Genomic DNA, 24,787 nt, shown 5'->3' on the forward strand with positions numbered 1-24,787 from the left:
GTGTAGATGATAAATAACTGAAAAATTGTTATGTACCTCATTGTGGTATTGACAATCAAGTTGTTTTTTAATATATTTTTCAGTGAGAAAATCTACAACAGACAAGGTCTATAATGCTGAACAGAAACTGATTTTAACATTTGAAAACAAATATTTAACTAAATGATTAAACCTGTTGTTGAACTGTTGTGTAGATGATAAATATCTAAGAAATTTTATTAAGCTCATTGTAATGTTTACAATAGAGTTGTTTTTTTTTTTGTTTGTTTTTTTAAAAAATATATTTCAATGGGAAAAACTACAACAGACAAGGTCAATAATGCTGAACAGAAACTGATTTTAACATTTGAAAACAAATATTTAAATACAAGAACTGGCCCACAACATTCACCCTCAAGCTCTGTAGAGGCCCACTGTGATGGTGGAGATGCTAGACGGTTGAGATAAATAATGTACTCAACTCTATAGGACTCTATGACTTATTTCTTTCCAATAGAATATGAGGGATAATTAGGTCATTTCATCATAACTCAATGAGTAAGCTTAGTGACTGTATGAGTATGTCAGATGTTTATGCTTTGACATTTTAGACAAGAAAAACAGCACGCAAACTGCAGCATACTGCACACATCAGCTGTAAACAACATTATATTTGCAGACAGCTGCCAAAAGACGATACCATGTTGAGTTGTTTTTTTTTTTGCCCTGAGAGAGCCGTCTGCATGCAACAGCTCTGTGTAGTGGAAGACAGCGTTACTGGAGTGAAATAGATTTATTTAAGAACAGGATGTCTGAGTGCCTACAGCACACCCTCTTCCCACTCTCGACAGACTTCCACCACATCTGTTCCTGTACAGGGTGGAGGCTGTCTGTTGGACTGACATATTAACAACCTAGGATTGCAAATGGCAGGGTTTCTGTTCTTATACAAGTTGATTTCACTGGGATGAGCGAATGACCTTTATGCTGAACAGAATGACAATTATCTCCTATACATATATATATGTGTGTGTGTGTATGTGTGTGTGTGTAGGAAGATGTAGATTGTAGTAGGATGTGACCTGAATACACATGAAGCTGCTTTCACCTGTCTGGTCCTGCCACATCAGATCAGTTACTCTTCTTCACTGCTTTTGTCCTCAATCTGGTATTCCCCTTCTCAGATCATGCCTTTCTACCCCATCTTGTCTGCTATTTTCCTGTTGCTATGGCAATGGATGACATAGATGAGATGGAGTTCTGAGAAGAAGGAGGAGCTAAAACTCACTGTATTCTAATTATGTGGATTTTTGCCATGTTGCATCACAATTAGCTTGTTTGTGCTATAAAGGGAAACTCTAGCAAAGCCGCCATCTTTTTTTTCTTAAATCTATTGTGAAAACATTGACTTGGTCTTTACCTGAACAAGATCTCTACTGACATCATGAATAGCTTAATGGCTGAAAAAGAATGCTTTTACAGTATTTTCTTAGTTGTTCTATTCATAGTCATGGTGGGAAATGTTTAAAATCTCATGCAGAGATACATACTAAAAAGCAACTTCAGTCTTCAGCATAGGAGTTTGTGGACTTCAGGTAATGATAAGTGACAATCTGTATGTCTTTTTGTGTACAGGTGCTGTACCTGCAGCAGGCCGAGGTCACCAGGGAAAGAGTGTGTGCAATGCACCAGTCCAGTATTGATGGGGTGGAGGACATGTCAGCACTGGCTGAATTGCATGAGGCTGCCATTATGCACAACCTGTACCAGCGATACCAGAAGGATAACATCTATGTAAGTGCAATTAGACAGCCTTGTATCTAACAACTTGCTTTGTAAAAAAAAAAAAAAAAAAAAAAAAAACATACCTTAAACAAAAAATAACTACATAAACTAAATAAATTCCCTGCAATTCATGAAAAAAACACAAAATACACATTGCATCCACATTTAACAGTAAAAGGAAGGGCTGAACTGTACATACTGGTGTTAAACTCAAAATTATGTCTTTTGTTTACATTTTCTTTATTGTACATATGTTTAAAGATTGAATAACTACAAGAGATATTATATATATATATATGTGTGTGTGTGTGTGTGTGTGTATATATAAAATGTTTAGGACAAGTACATTACAGTCATCAACCAGTTGCAATGTGAACATCCAAGTAAAAGTTCTTGCTTTCATCAAGAGCCCAACAGTGTGCTACAGTATAACAATGTCTGTTCAACAAAATCTCCTTGTGAAAACACTTCCCCTCTGTCTGCAAGAGGTCTCTCCATGATTAGAACATTTCCAATCAAACAGCATCTCCTGTTTGACTGATTTTAATCCTCCAGGTCAAAATACTCACAGAAAACATGATGCTCTTCAAGATGCAGGGCACACACCAAACAAATAACCGCTACCTCGGAAAATCATCTTTTAAGGTTGTCTTTGGTAGGTTTGCTGATTATTCAGCTTTATTGATAGCTCTAAATAAACAGCATGTTTCAGTGTTTAGATCACAGTACACTCCCTAGTTCATGCTGTCTCTGTTGCTTTATTCCCTCCTTCTTGCAACAAATAATCTCCAGTGAAATTTCACAGTAAGACTGGTAATTAGATGCTTTATTCGCTGTAGGATCCAAAGTATGAGTGAGATCACATTTGCAGTTTATAGAGAATTTTATATTGGATACAGATGTTTTATCTTAAGTCCATAAATAGTCAAAATTACAGTGGTTATGCACCACAAAAGTTTTTTTTTTACTGTGAACAAACAACTTGATAGCTTTGAACACTTATGAGCATTAATTTAAGACCACAAATGTACCAAAACTTTCTGTTTCAACTGTAACTCAGTGAATAAATAAAGAAATTATACAAGATCATTATTTGTTGACCTGTTGTCAAAACTTCAAACACATTTCTTTGTAGTTTTTACAGTCAGTCAGGTTAAATTAAGCATCGAAATGCATCTTAGATCCCATAAGTGACTCTGTTAGCCATGAATAGCTCCAGTTATTTGTTTCTGTGTATGAATGGAGTGGAATGAATGGATGTATTTGTTGTTGTCGGTGAGACTTTATTACCGCCGTGACCTAATGGGACAAAAGTCCCAGTAAAGTTAATAAAGTGGTCAATGAATTACTGTCAAGACTTAACAGAACAGTACAGCTCTCATGCTCCTATTGTGAGCTGCCGTTTGGAAAAACCTGGAAACCTGGAAGATTAAAGGATACTGGCCGAGTGTGATCTAATCTAGATGATGAGTTATTGTCCATAAAAGGATTTCCCTTAAGCTGATCAAAAGAATTTCTCGTGTGAGGGTCAGTTTTCTGTGTCACTGTGCATTCATGCCAGCATGTTACTTATCCTTCAGCACAAATTTCTGTGTGTAGTCATCATGTGCTCGGGCGAAGTAATGTGACACAAGGGAGAGCCTGCTGACATTTCTGTTTTGTTTCTGTCGCAGACGGATGAAAGAAAAGTGACTGACAAAGCAAAATTGTTCAACATGAAAACCTGTTTTTTTTTTTACTGATTTGACTGATTAAAGACCTATTCTTTATCAGTTTGTGGGATGGGTTGCCATTTTTTAACTTTTAATAAAAAGAAAATGTTACATCTTTGCCATTTTCAGACAAATATTGGCAGCATCCTGGCAGCAGTCAACCCATACAAGCAGATCACAGGTCTGTATGATCTAGACCGGGTGGATTTATACTCCAAGCATCATCTGGGAGAGCTGCCTCCACATATTTTTGCCGTGGCCAATGAGTGCTACCGCTGCATCTGGAAACGCCATGACAGTCAGTGCGTCCTTATCAGGTGAGCTCATAATTCAAATAACTAATTCGAGTCATTGTTTGTTTATCATTTACCCACTTTCAAGAAATTAGTCCATCCATACTGTCCTCCATATCCACACTGGGATATGTCTGCTGTCTATCCCAGTTTGATGATCATCATGCTTTTGTGTTTTCCACCTCAAAAACTTTAAAATGTATGGAGATGCAGATCAGTATCTCTTTTGAATCCAGGTGACGTGATTTGAATGTTGAGCTACAGTGTGAAGACAACTGGCTCACAGTAGCATAAAGATCACGATATGACAAAATGTTTAATGACTGGTCCTGTTGGGATAAACAAAAGAATGAAATTCTACCAAATATCAGATTTCTTGCTTTTTTACATATACTTGTGATTAACTTGATCAAATGAACAGAATACATAGATGGCAATTCTGCATAAATGCTTTGCATGTTAAAAAGGTTGATCTCCTCATGAATATCAAAGATATGTTAAGACAGATTAAATAGATATCTAAAGGAGACTTAATGAAAAAAATCTACGTAAAGGCTAAAGGAAGAGGGCTACTGTCACTACACATTTCAGTCAAAAGGGAAGAATCAGAATCAGCTAAATGTAAGTTAAGTAAAGAAGCGTTGGAGGATCAAATCATGAGAAAGACTCAATCGATCACTTCTAAATATAATAAAAATGAATAAATACCAGTCCTTCAACACTGCCTGAAGACAATTAACAGTTTACTAACCTGATGTGGCTGCTGTCTTTTGTATCTGATCATGCTTTCAATTACACTCAGCCTTTGTCTCGCTCCACATCCTGACTGGGAGAGACTACAAGTTAATGAAATATCTCCAAAGCCATCAAACCTCACAATCAGTTAGATTAGATAACCAGTTTGAGATATTGAAATGTCAGAGAAGGTCAGTGTGTTTCTAATTTAATTGGGCTGTGTGTGTGTGTGTGTGTGTGTGTGTGTGTGTGTGTGTGTGTGTGTGTGTGTGTGTGTGTGTGTGTGTACACTCCAGTGGCGAATCAGGGGCAGGGAAGACAGAAAGTACTAAACTACTGCTGCAGTTTCTGTCGGTCATGAGCCAAAATTCAGCCGGGACTCCTCCATCAGAGAAAACCACAAGAGTGGAGCAGGCCATCGTGCAGAGCAGGTACACAGAAGCACAACAACACCTTCACAATTCAAGTTTTCTCATGTGTCAATACAGCCGATGAAAGTTGATTTTCATATTTCAGAATATGTTTTAACAAAAATGTCCTTGTTCATATCCAGTGTGAAACAGCTGAGGTTTGGTCACTGCCCCTGTTCTTTTTACAGGCTGTTGTTTGAATTAACAGGTTGTAGGTAATTTAGGTCTCATAGCAAGTATATCCATGATTTAGTTTGTTACCTTATGTCACTGTGCAGACCTCATTGACTGTATTTTGCACATATGAAAGTAGAATGCTGTCAACATGAAGAAAAGCAATGCTGAAAAAAAACTCTGTTCAGTTTTTCTTTGCAAAGTCAAGAAATGTTTTAGTGAAAGGACCAGAATGGACAAAAAAAAATGCACAACATTTCACAAACGTTGGGTTGTTGCTTTGCTTCTAGTCCGATCATGGAGGCGTTTGGTAATGCTAAAACTGTTTACAACAACAACTCCAGTCGTTTTGGGAAGTTCATCCAGCTTCACTTTTCTGAAAGCGGCAATATCCAAGGAGGCTGTGTCATCGATTGTATCCTTTTTATTTTTAACTAAACAAATCCACTTGCATCAGATGCACAGTATGTGTGAGCTTCCAATGGATTTTAGGAGGCAATGAGTGTAATTTCATTTTAAAGAAAGGGCTCAAGTGCAGTTGTTGCTTCCTTGACTCTCCACCTTTCAGACTTACTGGAAAAGGTAAACATGCCTGCTGAATCTTATCTCAAGCGGATATCTGTAAGGAGGAGTTTGTCAGTTTTATATTGAGAATTGTTTTTTTTTTTTTTTTTTAGAACCGTGTGGTACGACAAAATCCAGGGGAGCGAAACTACCACATCTTCTACGCACTCCTGGCAGGAGCTAATAAAGAGCACAAAAGTAAACTTAAAGTCTTTGAATATTGACAATATTTATATATTTTATCAGAACTAACTGCAATAAATGTTTTATATGTGTGACCTTGTAAGGAGTGGACATGGTTGTTTTAACATCACCCTCGGATTTCCGTTTAGCTGAAGCCATTTAAACAGCAGAGGTCTATGACCATCTTTTATATGCTGTCTGCGATTTAGCATCAGTATTCACAATACTGCTCCAAGAGACTACCATAACTCGGGATGAAAATTTGTTTTAAAAAAGAGCAATAGGCATCAGATCATTTTGTGACTTGTGTGTGGTTGTGCAACTTGCAGTTACATTGTTTGTGTATATTTCCTGTGACAGGTCTTTATTTCCTGGAGGATCCTGCTGAATCTTTCCACTATCTCAGCCAGTCAGGATGCCTGAAGGACAAGAGCCTGAATGACAAAGAACTATATAACAGTGTTATGGTCAGTGTGATTCTATTTCCGGTTTGCTTTTGGCATCGTTTAACGTCTATTAACACAAAGTACTGTAGGATTTAAGTCTACGCCAAGTAGTTCTCTGATTTTATGGATACAAAAGTCTTACACCGACTGGCCTTCAAGCATAATGATATTAAATGTCATTTAAATTTTAAATACTGATATTTTTGGAGTTTGCCATTCTTCTTTATATCACTGCAACTGTCAATATTTTTTTTTTATCATTGAGAAAAAGCACCAACACATTAACGTAATATGGTTTCTGAAACCTTTCTTTCTTCTTACACTATGCTTTGACTGTTCCTGTCGGTGACACTGTCAGCAGTAATAACAGCAGAACCTTATCTGTTTCCTGTCCTTGTCCTTGTCCTTGTCCAGGAGGCGCTGAAGGTTTTAGAGTTTACAGAAGAAGAGATCAGAGACATGTTCAAGCTGCTGTCTGGAGTCTTGCAGCTCGGCAACATAGAGTTCATGACCGCAGGAGGAGCCCAGATCACCACCAAACAAAGTCAGGGTGTTTCTGATCTAATGACTGTAGAAAAGTGAAACAGAGAAAGATAGGCTGCAGAGGTTTAATCTTCCTCGCTTGTGTTTCCAGTGGTCAGTAATGCCAGTGAACTGTTGGGCCTGGATGCCTTCCAGCTGTCTGAAGTCTTGACTCAGCGCTCTATAATCCTCAGAGGAGAAGAAATCTGTTCCCCTCTCACTATTGAGCAGGTCAGCATAAACACAACTGTTTTCATTTTCCCATTTTGATTGATCCCTGTGCAGATGGACATCTTTATTAACCCTTCCTTCGGTTCTTCTCTCTGGTTTAAAGGCCATCGATTCCCGGGACTCTGTCGCCATGGCGTTATATTCTCAGTGTTTCTCCTGGATCATCCTCAAGATTAATCAGAAGATTAAAGGGAAAGAAAACTTCAAATCTATTGGCATCCTTGATATATTTGGCTTTGAGAACTTTGAGGTCAGAGCCATGATTTTCATTCCCATATTTCAACTTTGACATCTCATCAGCCCACACATGTTCTCTTACTAAGCATGATAGTTACTCAGGTGACTAATTTCAGGCTCAAGTGAATTTTTCCAGGTAAAGTTGATTAATTTCTATCTATTATTGCTTTGCTGCTAACCTGTTGAGACCAGCCTGAAAGCCTGACAACAAATCACTGAAGTAAATTGGTGGATAAGTTATTTACACACGCTAGACATATGAACATATCAGCAAATACTGACTATATTTAAAAGCCTTCTCTTGTGCTTAATATGAAAAAATGCAAGAGTGTGTTTTAGGTTTGCATTAACCTTGGCTTGCATGTAAGACATAGTATGTGCCTCTTTTCCTGCAGGTGAATCGGTTTGAGCAGTTCAACATAAACTATGCCAATGAGAAGCTTCAAGAGTATTTCAACAAGCACATATTCTCCTTGGAGCAGCTGGAGTACAACAGGTGAAAATTATCCTTTTTTTTCATTAGATTGTAGCCGTGACTTAAAGATACTCTTATGGTACATCAATTTTTGTGTGGTTTTCTATTACAGGGAAGGTGTTCAGTGGCATGCAATTGACTGGATGGACAATGCAGAGTGTCTTGACCTCATAGAGAAGGTATGAAATATAAATCTGACTGCATAAACAGGTTAGGTTCTAAATACTCCTTTAATGCTGATGTCTTTAAAGCTGGTGGTGATTTATTGACACTGATGCAATAACGTCATGTTCTTCCCCTGCTGTAGAAACTGGGCTTGTTGGCACTTGTGAATGAAGAGAGCCGGTTTCCCAAAGGAACGGACTTCACTCTGCTGGAGAAGTTGCACAGCAGACACTCTGTGAGTTGTTTACACATTTTCCATGACACTATAAATTTCTTCAAAATGCTACAGTCAGTTTCTGTCTTTCATTTTTACTTTACATTTTTCTGTCCTTTTTGGGTTTTTTTCTTGCAGACAAACCCTTACTATGTGAAGCCCAGGCTTGCAGATCATCAGTTTGGTATCAAGCATTATGCTGGAGAGGTTAGTAATGCATAACTGAGCAATTTGTTTGTCATTAAGCAGTATAAAAAATTGCTTTAAGTCCCACTTCTGTTTTAACAGGTTCTGTATGATGTCAAAGGAATCCTGGAAAAAAACAGAGACACTTTTAGAGATGACATCCTGAACATGCTCAAGGACAGCAGGTAGTTAAAGCAGACAGCTGAGTGAAAAGGGCTGAATGTAATGAGCCCCGCATTCATTAATGAATTGATCAGTCATTTCTAAATAGATTGCTTGAGATAAACCCTTTTTTATGACGGGCAGTTTCCTTTTTTTTTCAGTTAATCATCATTAGCAAACACGTGTTATTTCCTCAGACACAGATTAAAAGATCTTCCACTTCTTGTGTTTCCGCTGCTTCACAGACTGGACTTCATCTATGACTTGTTTGAGAAGGTCGGCAGCAGGAACAATGAGGAGAAGATGGGAACAGCCAGACGCAAACCCACAGTGAGCTCCCAGTTCAGGGTGAGTGATGCATTTATACTGGGCTCCACCAACAAGTTTTTTTTAAACTGTTGATTGTTTTGTTGATTTAAAGTAAGGTTCCCCAGCCCCGGTCTTCAAAACCACTATCCTGCAAACTTCCAATATTTCTCTGCAGCAACAAACTTGCCTCAAATTAATGGCTCAATAGCAGACTTGTGCATAGCTCGGCAGAGATCAGGTGTGTTGCAGCAGGGAAACATCTAATAGTACCTGCAGGATGATGGGCCTTGAACATCAGGGCTGGGCATCACTGATTTAAAGCGTCATTAATGAATTGTTTTATGGTGAGCCGTTTTAATATTTTATATTACTTCCTTGTCTTTTCAGGACTCACTTCATGCTCTCATGGCCACTCTTAGTGCATCCAATCCATTTTTCATTCGTTGCATTAAACCCAACATGGAAAAGGTCAGCTTGTTTGTGGCTTACATTGATCATTATATAGCATGACTGTGCATTTTCTAATTCTGATTTTTTTTTTTACTTACTTCCTAGAATCCAAATGTGTTTGACCCAGAGGTTGTCCTCAACCAGCTAAGATATTCTGGGATGTTGGAGACGGTGAAGATCCGTCGTGCTGGATTTCCCGTTCGCAGAACTTTCAAAGATTTCTTCTCACGGCAAGAATATTTGAATCCACACTTGACTACTTTCTGTGATCTGTTTTGCTCGTACATGTGTATTCTTTTCAGCTTCTTCCATCATGACAATAATACTGAGGTATTTCTGTTGCTATGCACCCCGTCCTGTTTCTTCTCAGGTATAAGATCATCCTGAAAGACAAAGTACCAGCAGCAGGAGACGATAAGAAAAGAAGTACAGACCTTTTAACCAAGTATGATAAGACCAAGAAAGAGTGGCAGTTAGGCAAGACCAAGGTAAAGAAGTTTTTGTAGGTTGACAGTGAGCCCTCAAAATCAGCATCCCTCCTTTTATTAAACTTTTTTTTTTTCTGTTCTTGTTGTTTTTCTAGGTGTTCATGAAGGAGTCGTTGGAGCATCGTTTAGAGAAGGACCGGGATGAGGTCCGTCGCCAAGCTGCCATGATAATCCGAGCTCATCTACTTACTTTCTCTGCAAAGTAAGACCTAATGCCCGTTTTCCAACATATTTCCACCATGCTAGGCCCTATGCTGTTTTTGATTCAGTGGAGTTTGTCATTTATGCCCACAGAAAACATTTCAAACGAGTGCGTGTCAGCATCCTCACCCTCCAGAAACATCTCCGAAGGCACATCCAACGCAGACAGTTCCTGAAGCAACGCAGGGCTGTGCTGGTGCTGCAGAAACACAGGCGAGGTCAGGTGGCCCGTACCCGTGTTAGAAAACTCAAAGAGGAAAAGAAGAAGAGGGAGGAGGAGCAAAGGAAGAAAGAGGAGGAGGAAAAGGAAAAGATGGGTGATGGGGAGCAGGAAAAAGAGAATGAAGAAACAGATAAGGCTGCAAAATCATCAGAGGTAAGTCACTCGTATTTTTCTGTCAAAGTTACACACAAAAATACACACACACACACACATTTACGTTTCAGCAGTAATATTGTGGCTAATCTCCTTCTTTTTTAAATTACACTCATTTTTCCCATTCAGGAAGAAGCCCGGCAGATGGAGGAAATCCTGCAGCTTGAAAGAGAGATTGAACGCTTGCAGAAGAAGCGAGAAGATGAAGTGTCGCAGCTTTGCGAGTCCTCCAAGCAGGAGCTGCAGCTGCGCCGGGACGCAGAGCTCAAACGGATGAAAAAGGAGGCATCACGGAAAGCCACGGGGCTCATTGACCTTCTGAACTTTGGAGGTGTGGATCCATCTCTGGGTGCAGTCGGCTCTAAGCCGGCTGCAGAAAAGAAAACCCCAAAAGAGGCAAACACCAGCAGAGGTGCATCTAAAGAAGAGGATGTTGACGAGGGTTTCCACGCTGAGGAAGAGTGCATTCCTCTGCCAGACTTCCCTCCACCTGCTGAGTCAGATGCTCCCATGGATCAGGACATATTTGCTCACCTCCCTCCTCCTCCACCTGCTTTTGCAGAGGGAACCGTGCCCCCCGGACCGCCTCCTCCTCCGCCACTTCCTACAGATGGAACGGCTGTCAGCGGAATTCCCCCTCCTCCTCCTCTTCCTCCACCTGGAGATGGTGCCGCCGTCCCTCCACCAGCACCACCACCTCCTGTAAGGGAAAAGAATGAGGAAGCGAAGACAGAGTCAGAGAGGAAAGTGAGCATGGTGGATAGCCTGGTGGATGGAGACGAGCCGATCTACAGCATGCCGGCCGACACGGAGTCAGACTACGACCAGGAGGAAGAGGAAGGGTCCGTCACCGCTGGAGACGACAGTTCTGTATCTGGGAGCAACCGCGGGAGCACGGCTGTGACAGATGAGGAGCACCCGAGGAAGTCGACCTGCACCAACACCAGCATAGAGTCCTACAGAGGCAGCTCTGACTCTGTGAGGACACACACTTACACGCATCCTCACACGCGTGCACGCAAACATGTATGAGCAGCTACACAGTGGCACCTTTACCATTTTGCTCATGCTTCTGAAAATCTAATCTGCCCATCATACTTTTTCACTTCTGTATGTAGAATTTATCAGTAATCACTGGTTTTTGTCGCGTTGCAGTATGCAGACAGTGATGACGAACATGATGGCATGATGGACACTGATGAAGAGGTGACAAATGGCAGAGTGACTTTGCTTAATGGAAATGGGCCTCCTTATTTCCATGGCTACCTCTACATGAAGGGTGTGTAGATTTTGTCACATTTTTTCTAAGTCAAATCATTTTATTAAAATCAATTAATGGTTTTATTTGACTTGAACCATGTCTGCAATTATTAACCTGTTTTAGGAAAAAAAAACGGGAAAATAGTCTCATTTTGCCTTTAAACCATGTCAAACCTGTCAAATATAACCTCAAACATTACCCTGAGTGTAATTATGCCTACTGTGGTCCCCCAGCTGGTTTAATGATCCCATGGAGAAGGCGCTGGTGCGTACTAAAGGATGAGACTTTCATGTGGTTCCGGTCCAAACAAGAATCCCTGAAGTCTGGATGGCTCTACAAGAAAGGAGGAGGCCTTTCCACTCTCTCACGGAGGTTGTTGTAGTTATTACTGAGTGAAGCCTGCATGCTAGCTGAACAAAATCTTGCATGAGTTGGTTTTAACACTGTGGTTCAGTAGAAGTTAAATTAGACTCTGAAGCGCTACGGCTTCACCTAAACTTTGCTCCGTTAGTCACATTCCTTAAAGAGATGCTTTTTGATCTAAGTTTGGCTAACTATTTTTTGGGAAAGAATATACTTTTATTTTTTTAAACTACAGCAGAAAACCCGAGAAGATGCAGCTGGATAGCAAATTTTTTTCCACATCAAGAGCTTGTAAATTGCATTGGTGCATTTTTTTCTTCCATCTTATAATACATCAATTCATATAAAACAAACAAAAAAAAAGACCTAATCAGATTCATATAAGCTTTGAAAATGTGGAGAGTATGTGATCTTAGCATTTATTCCAGTGGTGCTGTGTTGTTTTCACCCCTAGGAACTGGAAGATGCGCTGGTTTGTACTTAGAGACAGCAAACTGATGTATTATGACAACGACAGTGAAGAGAAACTGAAGGGAACCATCGACATCCGAGCAGCCAAGTAAGATTTCCAGCAAGCTGAAGCAAAAAAAAAAAACAAAAAAACTTTTTTTTGCCAAGCAGCTGTTTCATGAATGCGACAGTATTTTTCAGACATCTCCTCTGTTTGTGATTCTGCAGGGAGATTGTAGATAATCACGAAAAGGAGAACGCTTTGAATATTGTGACAGATGAGAGGACATACCAAGTGTTTGCAGAGTCACCAGAAGATGCAAGGTATGAAGGAGTCCTTTGTTATGTAGAAATTTTCTAAATATTCTGTAATGTGTGATTGTGTCTTCTTCCTTTCTTTGTAGTGGGTGGTTTAACGTGCTCAGTAAGGTGAGAGTCTGCACTCCTGAGCAGCTGCTGGAGATGTCCCATGAGCAAGCCAACCCAAAAAATGCTGTGGTCAGTCTTCATTTTAGTTAAAGTTTCAAATGTTGCCGGATTGTGATGTATTTAGAGAGATGTTACTAGTTCATGGCTTTTATTTTTTAACAAATAACAAACAGGAATGCAAAGACATTATATATGAATTCAATTTTTAAATATTTTCTTCTGCACCTTTTCTTCAGGGAACTCTTGATGTTGGACTCATTGACTCTGTTTGTGCCTCAGACAACCCTGATCGGTGAGTTTGATTGGGAAAAAAAAAAAGGAAACTATAACTAACTTTCCATCTTTTAAGCTTTGAACATTTGTAGTACAACTTGAGATGACTGAGAAGACCTAATGAACATTTTTGCTAATGCAGGGGGAAACATTTTACTGATTCTTTAATTTTACTTTTGCAGGCCAAATTCTTTTGTCATCATCACAGCCAACCGCGTAATCCACTGCAACAGCGATACACCAGAGGAAATGCATCACTGGATCAGTTTGTTGCAGAAACCTAAAGGAGATGCCAGGATAGACGGCCAAGAGTTCCTTGTCAGAGGTGAGAGTTTCTCAATAAATGCATATAAGGTTTTACTTAGTGAGATTTCATTACTCTGTAGAAAGTGTATAATTATTCTGTGTCATCTAAAATGAGGGAATCTGGAATATAGACTTTAAACTAGACCATTCTTTAAGTATATGTTGCGCTCTTGCTTTTCAAAACATCTTTGACAAAATGGAATACATTGTCTTCCTATCATTGGCAATTAGATAAATTGTGTGCTTATAATATTATTAAATAAGTATTATTTCTGGCTGCACGGTGGCATAGTGGTTAGCACTGTGACCTCACAGCAGAAAGTTTGCTGGTTTGATGCTTGGCTGAGGGGAGGCTTGGACAGTGGTGTTTTTGTATGGATTTTACATGTTCTCGCTGTGTATGCGTTGGTTCTCTCCGGGTACTCCGACTTCCTCCCACTGTCCAAAGACATGCATGTTAGGTTGATTGGTTGCTCTAAATTGCCCGTGAGTGTGAGTGGTTGTTTGTCAAGCTTTCCAGGGTGTACCCCGCCTTTTGCCCAAAGACTGCTGGGATAGACTCCGCTGGACTAAGCGGTTAGGTTAATGAATGAAAGAATAGGATAAAGAATTGTTTCATAATAAAAAAAATTATTCTTTCATGTACGGCTGTGAACAACATTATCTCCATTTATATCTGTGATAATCATTGTTACCTCCGGTATGTAGTTCATGTTACTGCCAATGTCTGTCTGTCTGTCTGACTTTATATAATCGCTACTGGACGGGTTGTTGTGATTTTTTTTTTTTTTTTTTTATGTGAATGGGTCTTTCTATAAAATTTTTTGGATTGATCTGGAAGAAGTTGTGGACAAATGAATTTTTTTCACATTATGGTTGAAAATTAGCTACTTGGTGGATCTCTGGGCTCTCTGAGTGCAATCCCAGTATTCTTCATCTGTCTGCTTCTCTCGCTTCTCTCCTCCTCTTCTGCCTCATCCTCTCCAGGCTGGCTCCAAAAGGAGATGAAGACAAATGCGAAGAGTACATCCCTAAAGCTGAAGAAACGCTGGTTTGTTTTGACCCACAACTCGCTGGATTACTACAAGAGCTCGGAGCGAAACTCCTCCAAGATGGGAACTCTGGTCCTAAACTCCCTCTGCTCTGTCATTCAGCCAGATGAACGAGTGCACAGAGAAACAGGTAAGGAAGGAAATTAATAGAAGATTATAAAAGGGCACAGGGATTGTGTGTAATTTGGCAGTCTGGGATACGTGCAGGTTCATGTTTTGCTATTAGATGCATTAAATAATCCATCAGTAATTGGGTTTTAAGGAGAAAAAAAAAGGTTTATAATATGTCAGTCATAAAACTTCAAGGAAATATTTTTCATTGAACTTCATAATAAATCCTTAATGGATCCTGTTTTCAAAGGCTACTGGAACATCATAGTGTATGGGAGGAAGCATTCCTATCGCCTTTATACCAAGATGCTGAATGAGGCCATGAGGTGGACAGCTGCCATACAGGGAGTCATCGACAGCAAGACCCCAATAGAAACCCCAACTCTGCAGCTCATCAGAGACATCAAGGTAAAATTAAACAAACAAAACATCGATATATCATGATGGTCCGGTTCAAATATCAGTGCAAATGTTTATTTAAACAGTGGACTCGATCATAGTTACACTCCACACCCTTGGATGTGGACATTTTCCTAATGAAATTTTAATTAAAAAATTTAAAAAAATAGCTGTTAGAAACTACGGCGCAAACAATTCCATGTGTTATTTCTGAACCATCGCTAACCGATGTATCGGTGTAAACTGATGACTACACCCCTCACTGTGTCCTCTCAGGAGAACAGTGTGAACCCTGAAATAGTGGAGCAGATGTACAGGAGGAACCCCATCCTCAGATACACTCAGCATCCTCTGCACTCCCCACTGCTGCCGCTTCCTTACGGAGAGGTCACCAGCTGTGAGTGAAAGTCATTCATTCCTCCATCATTCTTCACCACATTGTGCATCGCAAAGCTTTCTGTGTTTAATTCAGGGGTTTTTTTGTTTTTTTTTTAAAGTATAATATCTTAAAACTCTTAAAACACCAAACAATTCTTTAATGCTAGTTTATCGATACCCTTCACGTTGTTTCTTTTTTATAGATAACTTCACAGTCTTCATTGACCTTTTCTTGTTTCTTTCTCTGTTTACAGTACATAGGCGGCAGGGTTACGCCAGTCTGCAGGATGAGGCTGTGCGAGTTTTCAACTCACTTCAGGAAATGGAGACGCTGGCAGACACAGTGCCCATCATTCAGGGCATCCTGCAGACCTGCCAGGACCTGCGCCCTCTCAGGGATGAGGTACTCCTGACTAATCATGCTGATGTTATTATCAGTCATTCCTGCAGTGTTTGGTTAAACTTGAAGCTTTCTTAAACCTACTTCAATGCTTTTTCCAATTAGGTATATTGTCAGGTGATCAAGCAGACCAATCATGTGCCTCAGCCTAACAGCCCGGCCAACCGGGCACACTGGCACCTGCTCACCTGCATGAGCTGCACCTTCCTACCCAGCCGAGCCATTCTCAGATACCTTCGGTTCCACCTCAAGAGGTGTGTATGTGTGTAATATATATTACTCTTTCTTGAAGGCTCATTCCTAAAACAAATGCAAACTGAACCGTTGTGTGTATTTGCGACTCAGGGTGCGTGAGCGCTATCCTGGCTCAGAGATCGAGCGTTACGCCTCTTTCATAGGGGAATCGCTGAAGAAGACCAAGACTCGTGAGTTTGTTCCCTCTCAGGAGGAGATTGCTGCGCTGCTGGTGAGACAGGAGATGAGCACCACCGTGTACTGCCACGGAGGAGGCTCGTGCAAGATCTCCATTAACTCACACACCACAGCTGGAGAGGTGAATGCACATTAACACACACATGCACAGTGGCATGTCTTCATCTTCATCTCGGAAGTACTTTTTACATGATCAGATATTTATAGGGGAATTTTTATGTGATCTTTTTACACAGTTTTATTTTTATTACATCAAATTATATTTTAAGTTAAATGAAAGTTAATGAGGTTAAGAGACATTAGATAAATTTTTCTTGTGGATAATGACTAAAATTAGGCCATAAAATAGGTTATGAAACTAAAGGATAAATGGGAAAAAGGCAAATTCATAATAACTGTATTTATTTATTTTTTTTCATAAATCTATACAGTCAGGCTGTGGTTCAAGGTCCAATCGGTCACTTTAAAACATGTTTTTGATGCTTGTGCAGGTTGTTGAGAAGCTGATCAGAGGCCTGGCCATGGAGGACAGCAAGAACCTGTTTTCTCTGTTTGAACACAACTCCTTCACGGACCGAGCCCTGGAGAGCAGAGTGATTGTTGCAGATGTTCTGGCCAAGTTTGAGAGGTTTTTTCACTCTCTCTGTACGTTATACTGCAACTGTAAACAAGCCTTGATCTGTGTAGTAACTTGCTTTGTGTGTTTTTATCTGTTCAGACTGGCAGGCAGTGAAGAAGAGGAAGAGGAGGGAGAGTGGAAACTGTACTTCAAACTGTACTGTTTCTTGGATGTAGAGAGTATGCCCAAAGAGGGAGTGGAGTTTGCATTTATGTTTGAGCAGGTAATAATTGCTTGACAATAATAACTAAGATATTTTTACTCTGATAAAAGATTTGTCTCTAATTTATTTACCTGTTGAAGATGTATCCCTCTAGGACTTTATCATTTTCATTTCCACTTTGTCATTTGAAGGCCCAAACATTTGAAAACTTAAACAAATTAACATGATTATCAGATACTGTATGCAACAGTTTCAAAGTACTTTTTTCCAAAATTGTACAACTAAACTTGGACTCTCAAGTTAGTCCTTTTGACAAAAAAAACTTTTTGACACAGTGCTTTGTTCTCTAAGTTCACTAACTTGTGTTTATGCCGTGTTTCACTTCAGTCAGGAAAATTCTATTTTATGCTTATTGTTTAGAAAAATCCTCATTATGTATACTGGTCTGTAACATTTTATCATTTCTCTGTCATTCTCTCCCTCAGGCCCACGAGTCTTTGATAAGTGGTCACTTTCCAGCCTCAGAGGAGACTTTGCAGCACCTGGCAGCATTACGTCTCCAGTATCTCCATGGTGATGGGGCAGGTCGAGCCGGATGGAGCTTGGGAAGTGTTTATCCCATCGGACGGCTTCGCAATCGGATCCTACACTCCACTAAGCCGGGCGCGGTCGCGGCAGGTGGAGCTGGAGGAAGAGGAAGTGGAATATCAGGAGATGGAATAAGCATGATGGGAGGACAAGGTGCTGTTGGAGCTGGCCCAGAGAAACGAAAGACTCCAAGCTTTCTGGATGGCACCCTCAGGAGAAGCTTCAAAACGGGTTCACTGAAGAAGCAAAAGGTCTGTAGAAAGATGGAAAAAAACCTTTAATGCTCCTCAAAGCTGTATTTTTATGTTGAAAGTAAAGCAGGCGAAAAATAACAAAATTCATATTTGTGCTGCCAAAAGCACTAATAAAAAACTTTACAGAATCCATAGAGATAGATTTAATAACTTTAACAGTGACATTTATTAATTCATAACACCAGTCTCTCAAAATGTCAAAAGTTCTTCTTTCATTAAAACAATCGCCTTCTGTTTGGAAATGGCTTAAATGCAACTACGCCAACTGCTCGGATAAGCTCCAGTAACTCTGCGCTTGAATAAGTGTGCATAGACAAGAGGTGGATATAACTACACCTTTTTAAAATAAGAAGAAAAAAATGACTGGGTATGAAAGGAAAATACCTTTCGCAACCAAGTTTTATTTTACTTGCATCTAATAAACTGACTTCTGGAGGAGGAATCACAACAAACCCAGCTGAGCTGAATCGAAGACCGAACCCCATTTTTGTGCATGACAAAGGCGACTTGTCTTGCTCTCTTTGCAACAGTAAAATCTCAGCACACCAAACCTTAAAAAAAAAAGCTTCAGAAGTTACAGTTAAGATCATATGGAAAACTCAGGTAGGTGTCTTTTAAAAGGAAATGTTTGGATTTATTATGGAAGTGAGAGAACAGCAGTAAGAATCCCTAAATAACTTGGACTAGAATGATTTAACAGTGAAAGCATACCAACAGAAATAATGAGATCTTTGCAGAAACCCTGTCAAGAGGGCCACAGGCGAACTGTTGGTAATCTGCAATACAAACTACATAGTTAAAAAATAATAATAATAAAAAGACTCAAATACTGACTCAGATATCACATTCCTGAGCTCTTTTGTTCTTTTCCATCCAACCGAGGAAAAGAAGCTTGTTTGTCCAAAATCTTCACCCAATCTGACAACAGTCCAAGATCCAAAAATAGACAAATACAAGATGGAAAACCACAAAATGAGAGAGGCAGAGATTACATTTCTGAGGCAGGAAGGTACAAATATCCAGAGAGGGAGATGACACACACCCCTTCTTAAAAAAGTTTTAAAAAGGCCCAAGAAGATTGAGCAGAAAGATCAATACACACAAAAGAGATCTCTGTGAATCTTTGATAAGACTGCTGCTTAAATAAGGAGCAGCACAGGTAGGGAGCATCAGCAATCAGTGCTGAGGAAAAATGCCCCCCCCCCCCCCCTTAGCCTAACACCATGATGGCTACACTGTTTAATACAGCCACATGCAAACAGAGGTGTATCATCCTGTGTACTGCTATAAAAGTCCAGCCATGTTTTTGGATCTACCGATGCATTTAGAACAGGTGTTTTCACTAACAGGCTGGTCTACCTTACAGTGGAGATGAGCTAAATAAATTTAGCTGGTTTAGTGACTGGTTGGAACAGCTGTAGGATTTTTACTTTCTGGACCAGTAATGTCCATCTCTGCAACCCTAACCCACTGAGAAAACTATTCATTCATTCAATATCCAAACCGCTTTTGTCTGATTTAAGGGTCGTGGGGAAGCTGGAGCCTATCCCAGCAGTCTTTAGACGAGAGGCGGGGTACACCTGGACAGGTTGCCAGTCCATCGCAGCCACTGAGAAATCTGAAAACATAAATCAGTTTATTTGCTGCAGTTTCGTTATGGAAACATGTTGGATGTGGTTTTTCTGACACTTCTTTTTGATAAAAGCTTTAAAAACTTTGAAGTACCTATATCTGGGGCGGCTAACTCTGGTCCCCTGGAGCTGCAGTCCACCCCTTGATCTACATATTACAATTTTAAAAACACCTACAATGGTGCCCTTCGATGGCAACATCTAGAAATTCCCTTAAATCAATGCTTCCACAAAGTAAAATGTATGTTTTTAATCATTATAACATCTAAATAAATAAGCTCTAAGTTTCATTGCTGTTTAATCATACTGAATAAATAATTGTTTAGGGAGCTATTAATAATAAAGTAGAGACTTTAATCATATTTTGTATTTTGTTTATTGCTAGCTGTAATGTCTGATAACCACATTGTGGTGATGCAGAGTGAACCTGATGTGCATGAATCACATTGGTTCAGTGAAGTAACTCTCCTGCTAATGTGCAGCTGATGCAGTGAAAGATTGGTCTGTTTGCTGACTGGATTGCTGTCTGACTGACTGACTGACTGGCAATTTTATAGAGTATTAACTTGATTTTTTTTTTTTTTTTTAGGTGGAAGAGGAGCAGATGCTGGAGATGTGGGTAAAAGAGGAGACGTCTGCCACACGCACAAGCGTATTGGAGAAGTGGACCCGGCTGCAGGGGATGCCTCAGCACCAGGCTATGCTGAAATATATGAGCATCATTAAAGAGTGGCCTGGATATGGATCTACCCTCTTTGATGTGGAGGTGAGAAATACAAAAATTAACGTTAAGGAATTACAATGAAGAGTGTTTGCATACAACATGCCTGACGAGTAACCTTCTTGTTTCTTTACGTTTCTCGTCTTTGCAGTGTAAAGAAGGCGGGTTTCCTCATGACCTATGGCTGGGCGTGAGTGCTGACAACGTGTCTGTTTATAAACGAGGCGAACCCAAACCTTTGGAAACCTTCCAGTACGAACACATCACCTTCTTTGGAGCTTCGCAGCCCTGCACCTATAAGATAATCGTGGATGAGAGGGAGATGTTCTTTGAAACTCCGCAGGTGAGAGCTTTTGTTCCACTGAATTTTTTTGCTTTTAATATTTAGTTGAATGGTAAATTATCTCATTTTTCAGTAGCTCAGCAACTAACTTTAATATTCATTTAAACACCTCATTGAATTGTGCATGTTTCCCCCCCCCCATCATATTGTCTTTGTAGTGTTTTTTTTTTTTTTGTTGTTTTTTTTTTAATCTTAGTAAACAAATCTAAACTGATTTTTTTTTTTTTAACTCTCTCTAGGTTGGAGAAATCACCAAGATCATGAGAGCTTACATTAACATGATGGTGAAGAAACGTTGTAGCATCATGTCTGTGTCAAGTGTGGCCAGTTCCTGGGCCAGGTGATCGCCACCAACCAATTACAGCCCTCAGTTCATGCATCCAGTGGAAGCAGCCACCTTGACCAGCCGTATCGGTTGGTTGGAATAATGAAGGCAGTTGCATTAACCAGCTAATCTCCTAGTAGGATAGAGAGCATTAATAAGAAAAAGGGGAGAAATGGATAAAGAAGCCAACCTCACACTCCTCTGTCCCGGGTTTAATGTGATTAAAAATTAGCATGAAAAAGAGAACAACCTGTAATCTGGGGGGTGTCACATCAAACACATAACCTTCAGCTGTAGTCCTGCATGTAGATGTCCAAGCACACTCCACACCTTTCTCTGCTTTCCTTTTTTGGAACAAATGAAAATTAGTAATAAGAAGCACAACTCAGCCACCCGGTCTGAGTCAGTCCCAGGTGGCTCCTCCACACCCCTCCTGTGCACTGCCAGAGAGAAAAAAAGCCACACTTTCTCAGTTAATTTGTTTCTTTCTCACTCCTCCACCTGTTTCAAAGTCTCTCTCTTTCTCTTCGTGTCGCCTCACTTCTTCTTCCGTCTTTTTCTATTGCATTGATGCTGAATTCTTGTTCTTGCTTGATTTTTTTCTCACTGTTATACTCGAATAATTCTTTTTAATCTGTAACATCAAAGTACATCTGAGGGAAAGAAAAAAAACACTGAAAAAAACCTTGAGGATTGTTCTTTGGGGTCCATAGCCCACCAAAGCACACTTGTTCGCTCACCAGTGCCACTGTGTGGCTGCAAGAAGCAAACGCAGCCAAAGGAAGTGGTTTCAGATATTATTCATCAGAGGAAATTATCTGGAGGCTCTCTGGTCATGTTCACATTGACAGTGAGAGGCTTTGCATGGGGAAACGACTAATATGGCTCTGTAGGGTAACTTGTATTATCCAGATCAGACCAATGATTTATATCTACATATAACACAGCCTGCATATAGTTGCAAAGATGTACACATAAAGCAAACAAGCGTATCTTTTTTGCACTGTATATCACAAAGAATATTAAAACCTTTGGTGGCAACTGCACTGTAAAGTCTATTGATGCCATACTAAAAGCAATGTGACACCTGTCATGTAAAATACATGCAAGTGAATGGTGTTAATGATGACCACTGTATGTGTGAATATGATGCAAAATGCTGTACATCATTCACTGGCTGTGCCATTCAATGTGAATTCACTAAAAAGTAAGAATTTGTAGAAACTTAGACTATATAGAGACTGGCTGCTGTCATGGTCACATTTTCACTGTGTTTGATGAATTTATCGTTGTATTTGTCTGCTGGAATCACACTGCAGCATCATTTGGAGCCATAAGAAGCAGTACTTTTTTTTTCCTTCTTCTTTTTTCCTCAAACACCAGAGACTTCAGCGAAAATGTACAAGCTCCAGTTTGTCTGTGTCCAGCCTCTTTATGAACATTAAGACTATGAGTATTATTATTATTATTATTATTATTGTATCTGTCCTCACTATCTTAACCACCCTTAAGTGCGATGTTTGGATTGCTGCTGTGTGTGTGTGTGTGTGTGTGTGTGTGTGTGTGTGTGTGTGTGTGTGTGTGTGTGTGTGTGTGTGCGTGTGTGTGTGTGTGCGTGTGTGTATTAACATTGTAATGCAAATTGTTGGAAAAAGGGATATGAGAAAAGAGAAAAGATATTACTGACTGTAGTTGCTGGAAATAAGATGTATCTACATAACTAATCTTTGCTAAGAATGGTGTTGTAATTGTAATTTTAAGGCAATGGCATGGGAGGGTTTAGGGGTTATTTATTACTTATTGTACTGTATGTTTTCCAATATCTGTTTGGGAAGATTGAAATTATCTACGTAAAAGGAGTCTGAGACTGTAATGATATGGACTTTGAAATGTTTTAGATGTGCAATTGAAATGCTGACAGTGAACACTGTTTTGCGTGCATGTGTGATTTGAACAGAGAAAGGGGGGGAAAAAAGTCCTTTCTGTGAGTCTGGATAATATGGATGGCAACTAAATGGCAGTGTTGCTCTTGTGTAATGCCTCTGCAGAGCAAAAAGATAAAGAAAAGTCTTTCCAGACACCCTGTATCCATCAGTGATACGAAGACAACATGGAATTTTACATCCTAATGTTAAATATAGCCTGAGATATTTAAAAGAAGTTGAACATCTGGAAAGATAATGTTACTTTCTTTATTTTTATTGTAAGAAACAAGGCTGGAGCAATGAGAAATGCTAGGATTATATGAAACACTCTTAACACCTACCGGTACCTATCAAAACATTGATCTAATATACACACCCACAAAAAGTTTTCACACGGTTGTGATCACAAAATACTATATTAGTTAACGTCAGTGCAGTTTTATTTTTAATTTTAAACACTTTTATTAGATATAAAAAATAGTACCAATGAAATAACCTCAGCATTTTTAATCATAGCTTCAGCCTTGTCAGCTTGACATCATACAGACAACCCACTGCGACAGACTTAGAATAATCAGAACTCACTCAAAAGTTCCTATTTGAACTTTAGTTTTGGTTTAAAACGTCACGGAACAAGGAGAAATTTAAGTTCATAAGCCATAAATCAGTCTGTTCTAGTTATTCTACATCTATGGCGCTGTCTGTCACTGCTATCAGACGGAAGAACTTGCCTTGTAGCTGCTGAAATGTGATCTGGTTGCTGAAGGGAAATGAAATTTAGACATTGAAGGATGTGATCACAAATCTAACTTCAAGGGCAACTTCAGTATTCAGGGTCCTGTTATCAGCCGCAGGCGGCCTGAGTGGGGCCCGTTCTTATGTCATGCTTGTTATTATCATTCCACTGTAAATCATTGTGCTTGTTTGGAAAAAAAAAGAGAGAGAGAGAAAGAGAGAGATATGTGTGTTGTTCTTTTTTTTTTTTTTTTTTTTTTTTAATTTGTAACTGGCTTTACAAAGTTATGCTTTAATAAATTATTGAAAATTGTCCTCTATCTAACAGTTTTGTGCACTTCTTTTAACACACACAGAGCAGCCAAATTATTATTATTGTTTTCACTCATGTATAATATTTTTTTCCAGAATATGTAGTCCATTGATCAATTTATTTATTCAATTAAGAATATATTTCCTTTTAAAATAGCCTTATTTTCTTCCTTCATAATCATTTTATGATTGCCATGTCATCCAGTCATCTCGTGAACCTGAGAAAGTTTTAACCCTTTACAGGGAACTGAAAGCTGAAGACTGCCAATAAAAATGGCAGGTTGCACCTTTAACAATGCAACGTTGGATTAATTATCGTAATTAGAAGCTGAAATAATTGCTGGTCTATCTCCAGATATGCTTATCGATTATGCAGGTCGAAACAAGTCGCTATATTCCAGCTCAGACCACGGCTCCCATCGCTTTGTCTCCTGTGCGTAACGAGTGTGCGTCATAATTTTCATTCAGTTCCTTCCCAACAGCTTCGCCTTTCGAGTTTGACCACTGCGGACTAAACATTTCCTCCTGTAGCGCTTTCATATTATTTAGATTTCCTCAAAACAAGCTTCGAAAGTTGGAGAAACTACTTCAGGTGTGAGAAGTTGCTGGATGATGGATTTTCGGGTTTTATTCCCTGCTCTCCTTCTTGTCTTCGGTTTGGGAGCAGTTTTCGCCCAGACTACAACTGTGCAAGGTAGGAATGTGGATCCGTCACTGTCGTGTCTGAGGACTTCGGCTAAAATATAAAGTAAATCACTTCCCCTTTTACATCATCCTTCTTGTTTGGATAAAATGAGTATGTTATTTAAAAAACTTACCTTTCTTATGTTCTCTTCTGTAACCCTGAACTGATGTTAGTCTTTCATGATGCCTTGCTCAAAAACATACCTTCAGCAAGTGGACGTTGACGTCAAATAATACATTTGAACAAAACCTTTGTGAGATAATTTATCACAAATCAAATATTACAGTAATGTCATTAGACTGCCTAATTTCTGTTTCTAAAGCGACAGCCAAGAA

The 24,787-nt window shown here is 39.5% G+C and overlaps 2 protein-coding genes across 2 annotated transcripts in view; both read left to right on the forward strand.

Moving 5' to 3' along the window:
- The window catches only part of myo10l1 (myosin X, like 1), a gene marked incomplete at both ends in the record, with an annotated part of 45,111 nt that extends 24,297 nt beyond the window's left edge, over window positions 1-20,814 (forward strand). The window contains 41 exons of the mRNA XM_079261624.1: window positions 1,615-1,773; window positions 3,606-3,793; window positions 4,801-4,935; window positions 5,379-5,503; window positions 5,657-5,670; window positions 5,766-5,850; window positions 6,196-6,302; window positions 6,696-6,825; window positions 6,916-7,034; window positions 7,138-7,284; window positions 7,667-7,767; window positions 7,859-7,925; window positions 8,054-8,146; window positions 8,264-8,332; window positions 8,414-8,496; window positions 8,719-8,821; window positions 9,170-9,250; window positions 9,338-9,462; window positions 9,603-9,720; window positions 9,816-9,922; window positions 10,015-10,297; window positions 10,427-11,275; window positions 11,453-11,576; window positions 11,792-11,930; window positions 12,376-12,480; window positions 12,600-12,695; window positions 12,776-12,869; window positions 13,037-13,092; window positions 13,256-13,398; window positions 14,367-14,561; window positions 14,793-14,950; window positions 15,218-15,338; window positions 15,574-15,722; window positions 15,825-15,973; window positions 16,065-16,272; window positions 16,643-16,779; window positions 16,870-16,993; window positions 17,419-17,772; window positions 19,996-20,172; window positions 20,279-20,470; window positions 20,710-20,814. Of these exons, the coding sequence (XP_079117750.1) occupies window positions 1,615-1,773; window positions 3,606-3,793; window positions 4,801-4,935; window positions 5,379-5,503; window positions 5,657-5,670; window positions 5,766-5,850; window positions 6,196-6,302; window positions 6,696-6,825; window positions 6,916-7,034; window positions 7,138-7,284; window positions 7,667-7,767; window positions 7,859-7,925; window positions 8,054-8,146; window positions 8,264-8,332; window positions 8,414-8,496; window positions 8,719-8,821; window positions 9,170-9,250; window positions 9,338-9,462; window positions 9,603-9,720; window positions 9,816-9,922; window positions 10,015-10,297; window positions 10,427-11,275; window positions 11,453-11,576; window positions 11,792-11,930; window positions 12,376-12,480; window positions 12,600-12,695; window positions 12,776-12,869; window positions 13,037-13,092; window positions 13,256-13,398; window positions 14,367-14,561; window positions 14,793-14,950; window positions 15,218-15,338; window positions 15,574-15,722; window positions 15,825-15,973; window positions 16,065-16,272; window positions 16,643-16,779; window positions 16,870-16,993; window positions 17,419-17,772; window positions 19,996-20,172; window positions 20,279-20,470; window positions 20,710-20,814 (6,114 nt within the window). The remainder of the gene's footprint in view (window positions 1-1,614; window positions 1,774-3,605; window positions 3,794-4,800; window positions 4,936-5,378; window positions 5,504-5,656; window positions 5,671-5,765; window positions 5,851-6,195; window positions 6,303-6,695; window positions 6,826-6,915; window positions 7,035-7,137; window positions 7,285-7,666; window positions 7,768-7,858; window positions 7,926-8,053; window positions 8,147-8,263; window positions 8,333-8,413; window positions 8,497-8,718; window positions 8,822-9,169; window positions 9,251-9,337; window positions 9,463-9,602; window positions 9,721-9,815; window positions 9,923-10,014; window positions 10,298-10,426; window positions 11,276-11,452; window positions 11,577-11,791; window positions 11,931-12,375; window positions 12,481-12,599; window positions 12,696-12,775; window positions 12,870-13,036; window positions 13,093-13,255; window positions 13,399-14,366; window positions 14,562-14,792; window positions 14,951-15,217; window positions 15,339-15,573; window positions 15,723-15,824; window positions 15,974-16,064; window positions 16,273-16,642; window positions 16,780-16,869; window positions 16,994-17,418; window positions 17,773-19,995; window positions 20,173-20,278; window positions 20,471-20,709) is intronic.
- A 3,517-nt stretch (window positions 20,815-24,331) lies between these two features.
- pttg1ipa (PTTG1 interacting protein a) overlaps window positions 24,332-24,787 on the forward strand; it is a gene marked incomplete at its 3' end in the record, with an annotated part of 5,256 nt that continues 4,800 nt past the window's right edge. The window contains exon 1 of the mRNA XM_079261787.1: window positions 24,332-24,461. Coding sequence (XP_079117913.1) covers window positions 24,377-24,461 — 85 coding nt within the window. The 5' untranslated portion in view covers window positions 24,332-24,376. The remainder of the gene's footprint in view (window positions 24,462-24,787) is intronic.

This window comes from Telmatherina bonti (assembly GCF_933228915.1).
Source record: "Telmatherina bonti genome assembly, chromosome: 22".
In the NCBI taxonomy this organism is placed as follows: domain Eukaryota; kingdom Metazoa; phylum Chordata; class Actinopteri; order Atheriniformes; family Telmatherinidae; genus Telmatherina; species Telmatherina bonti.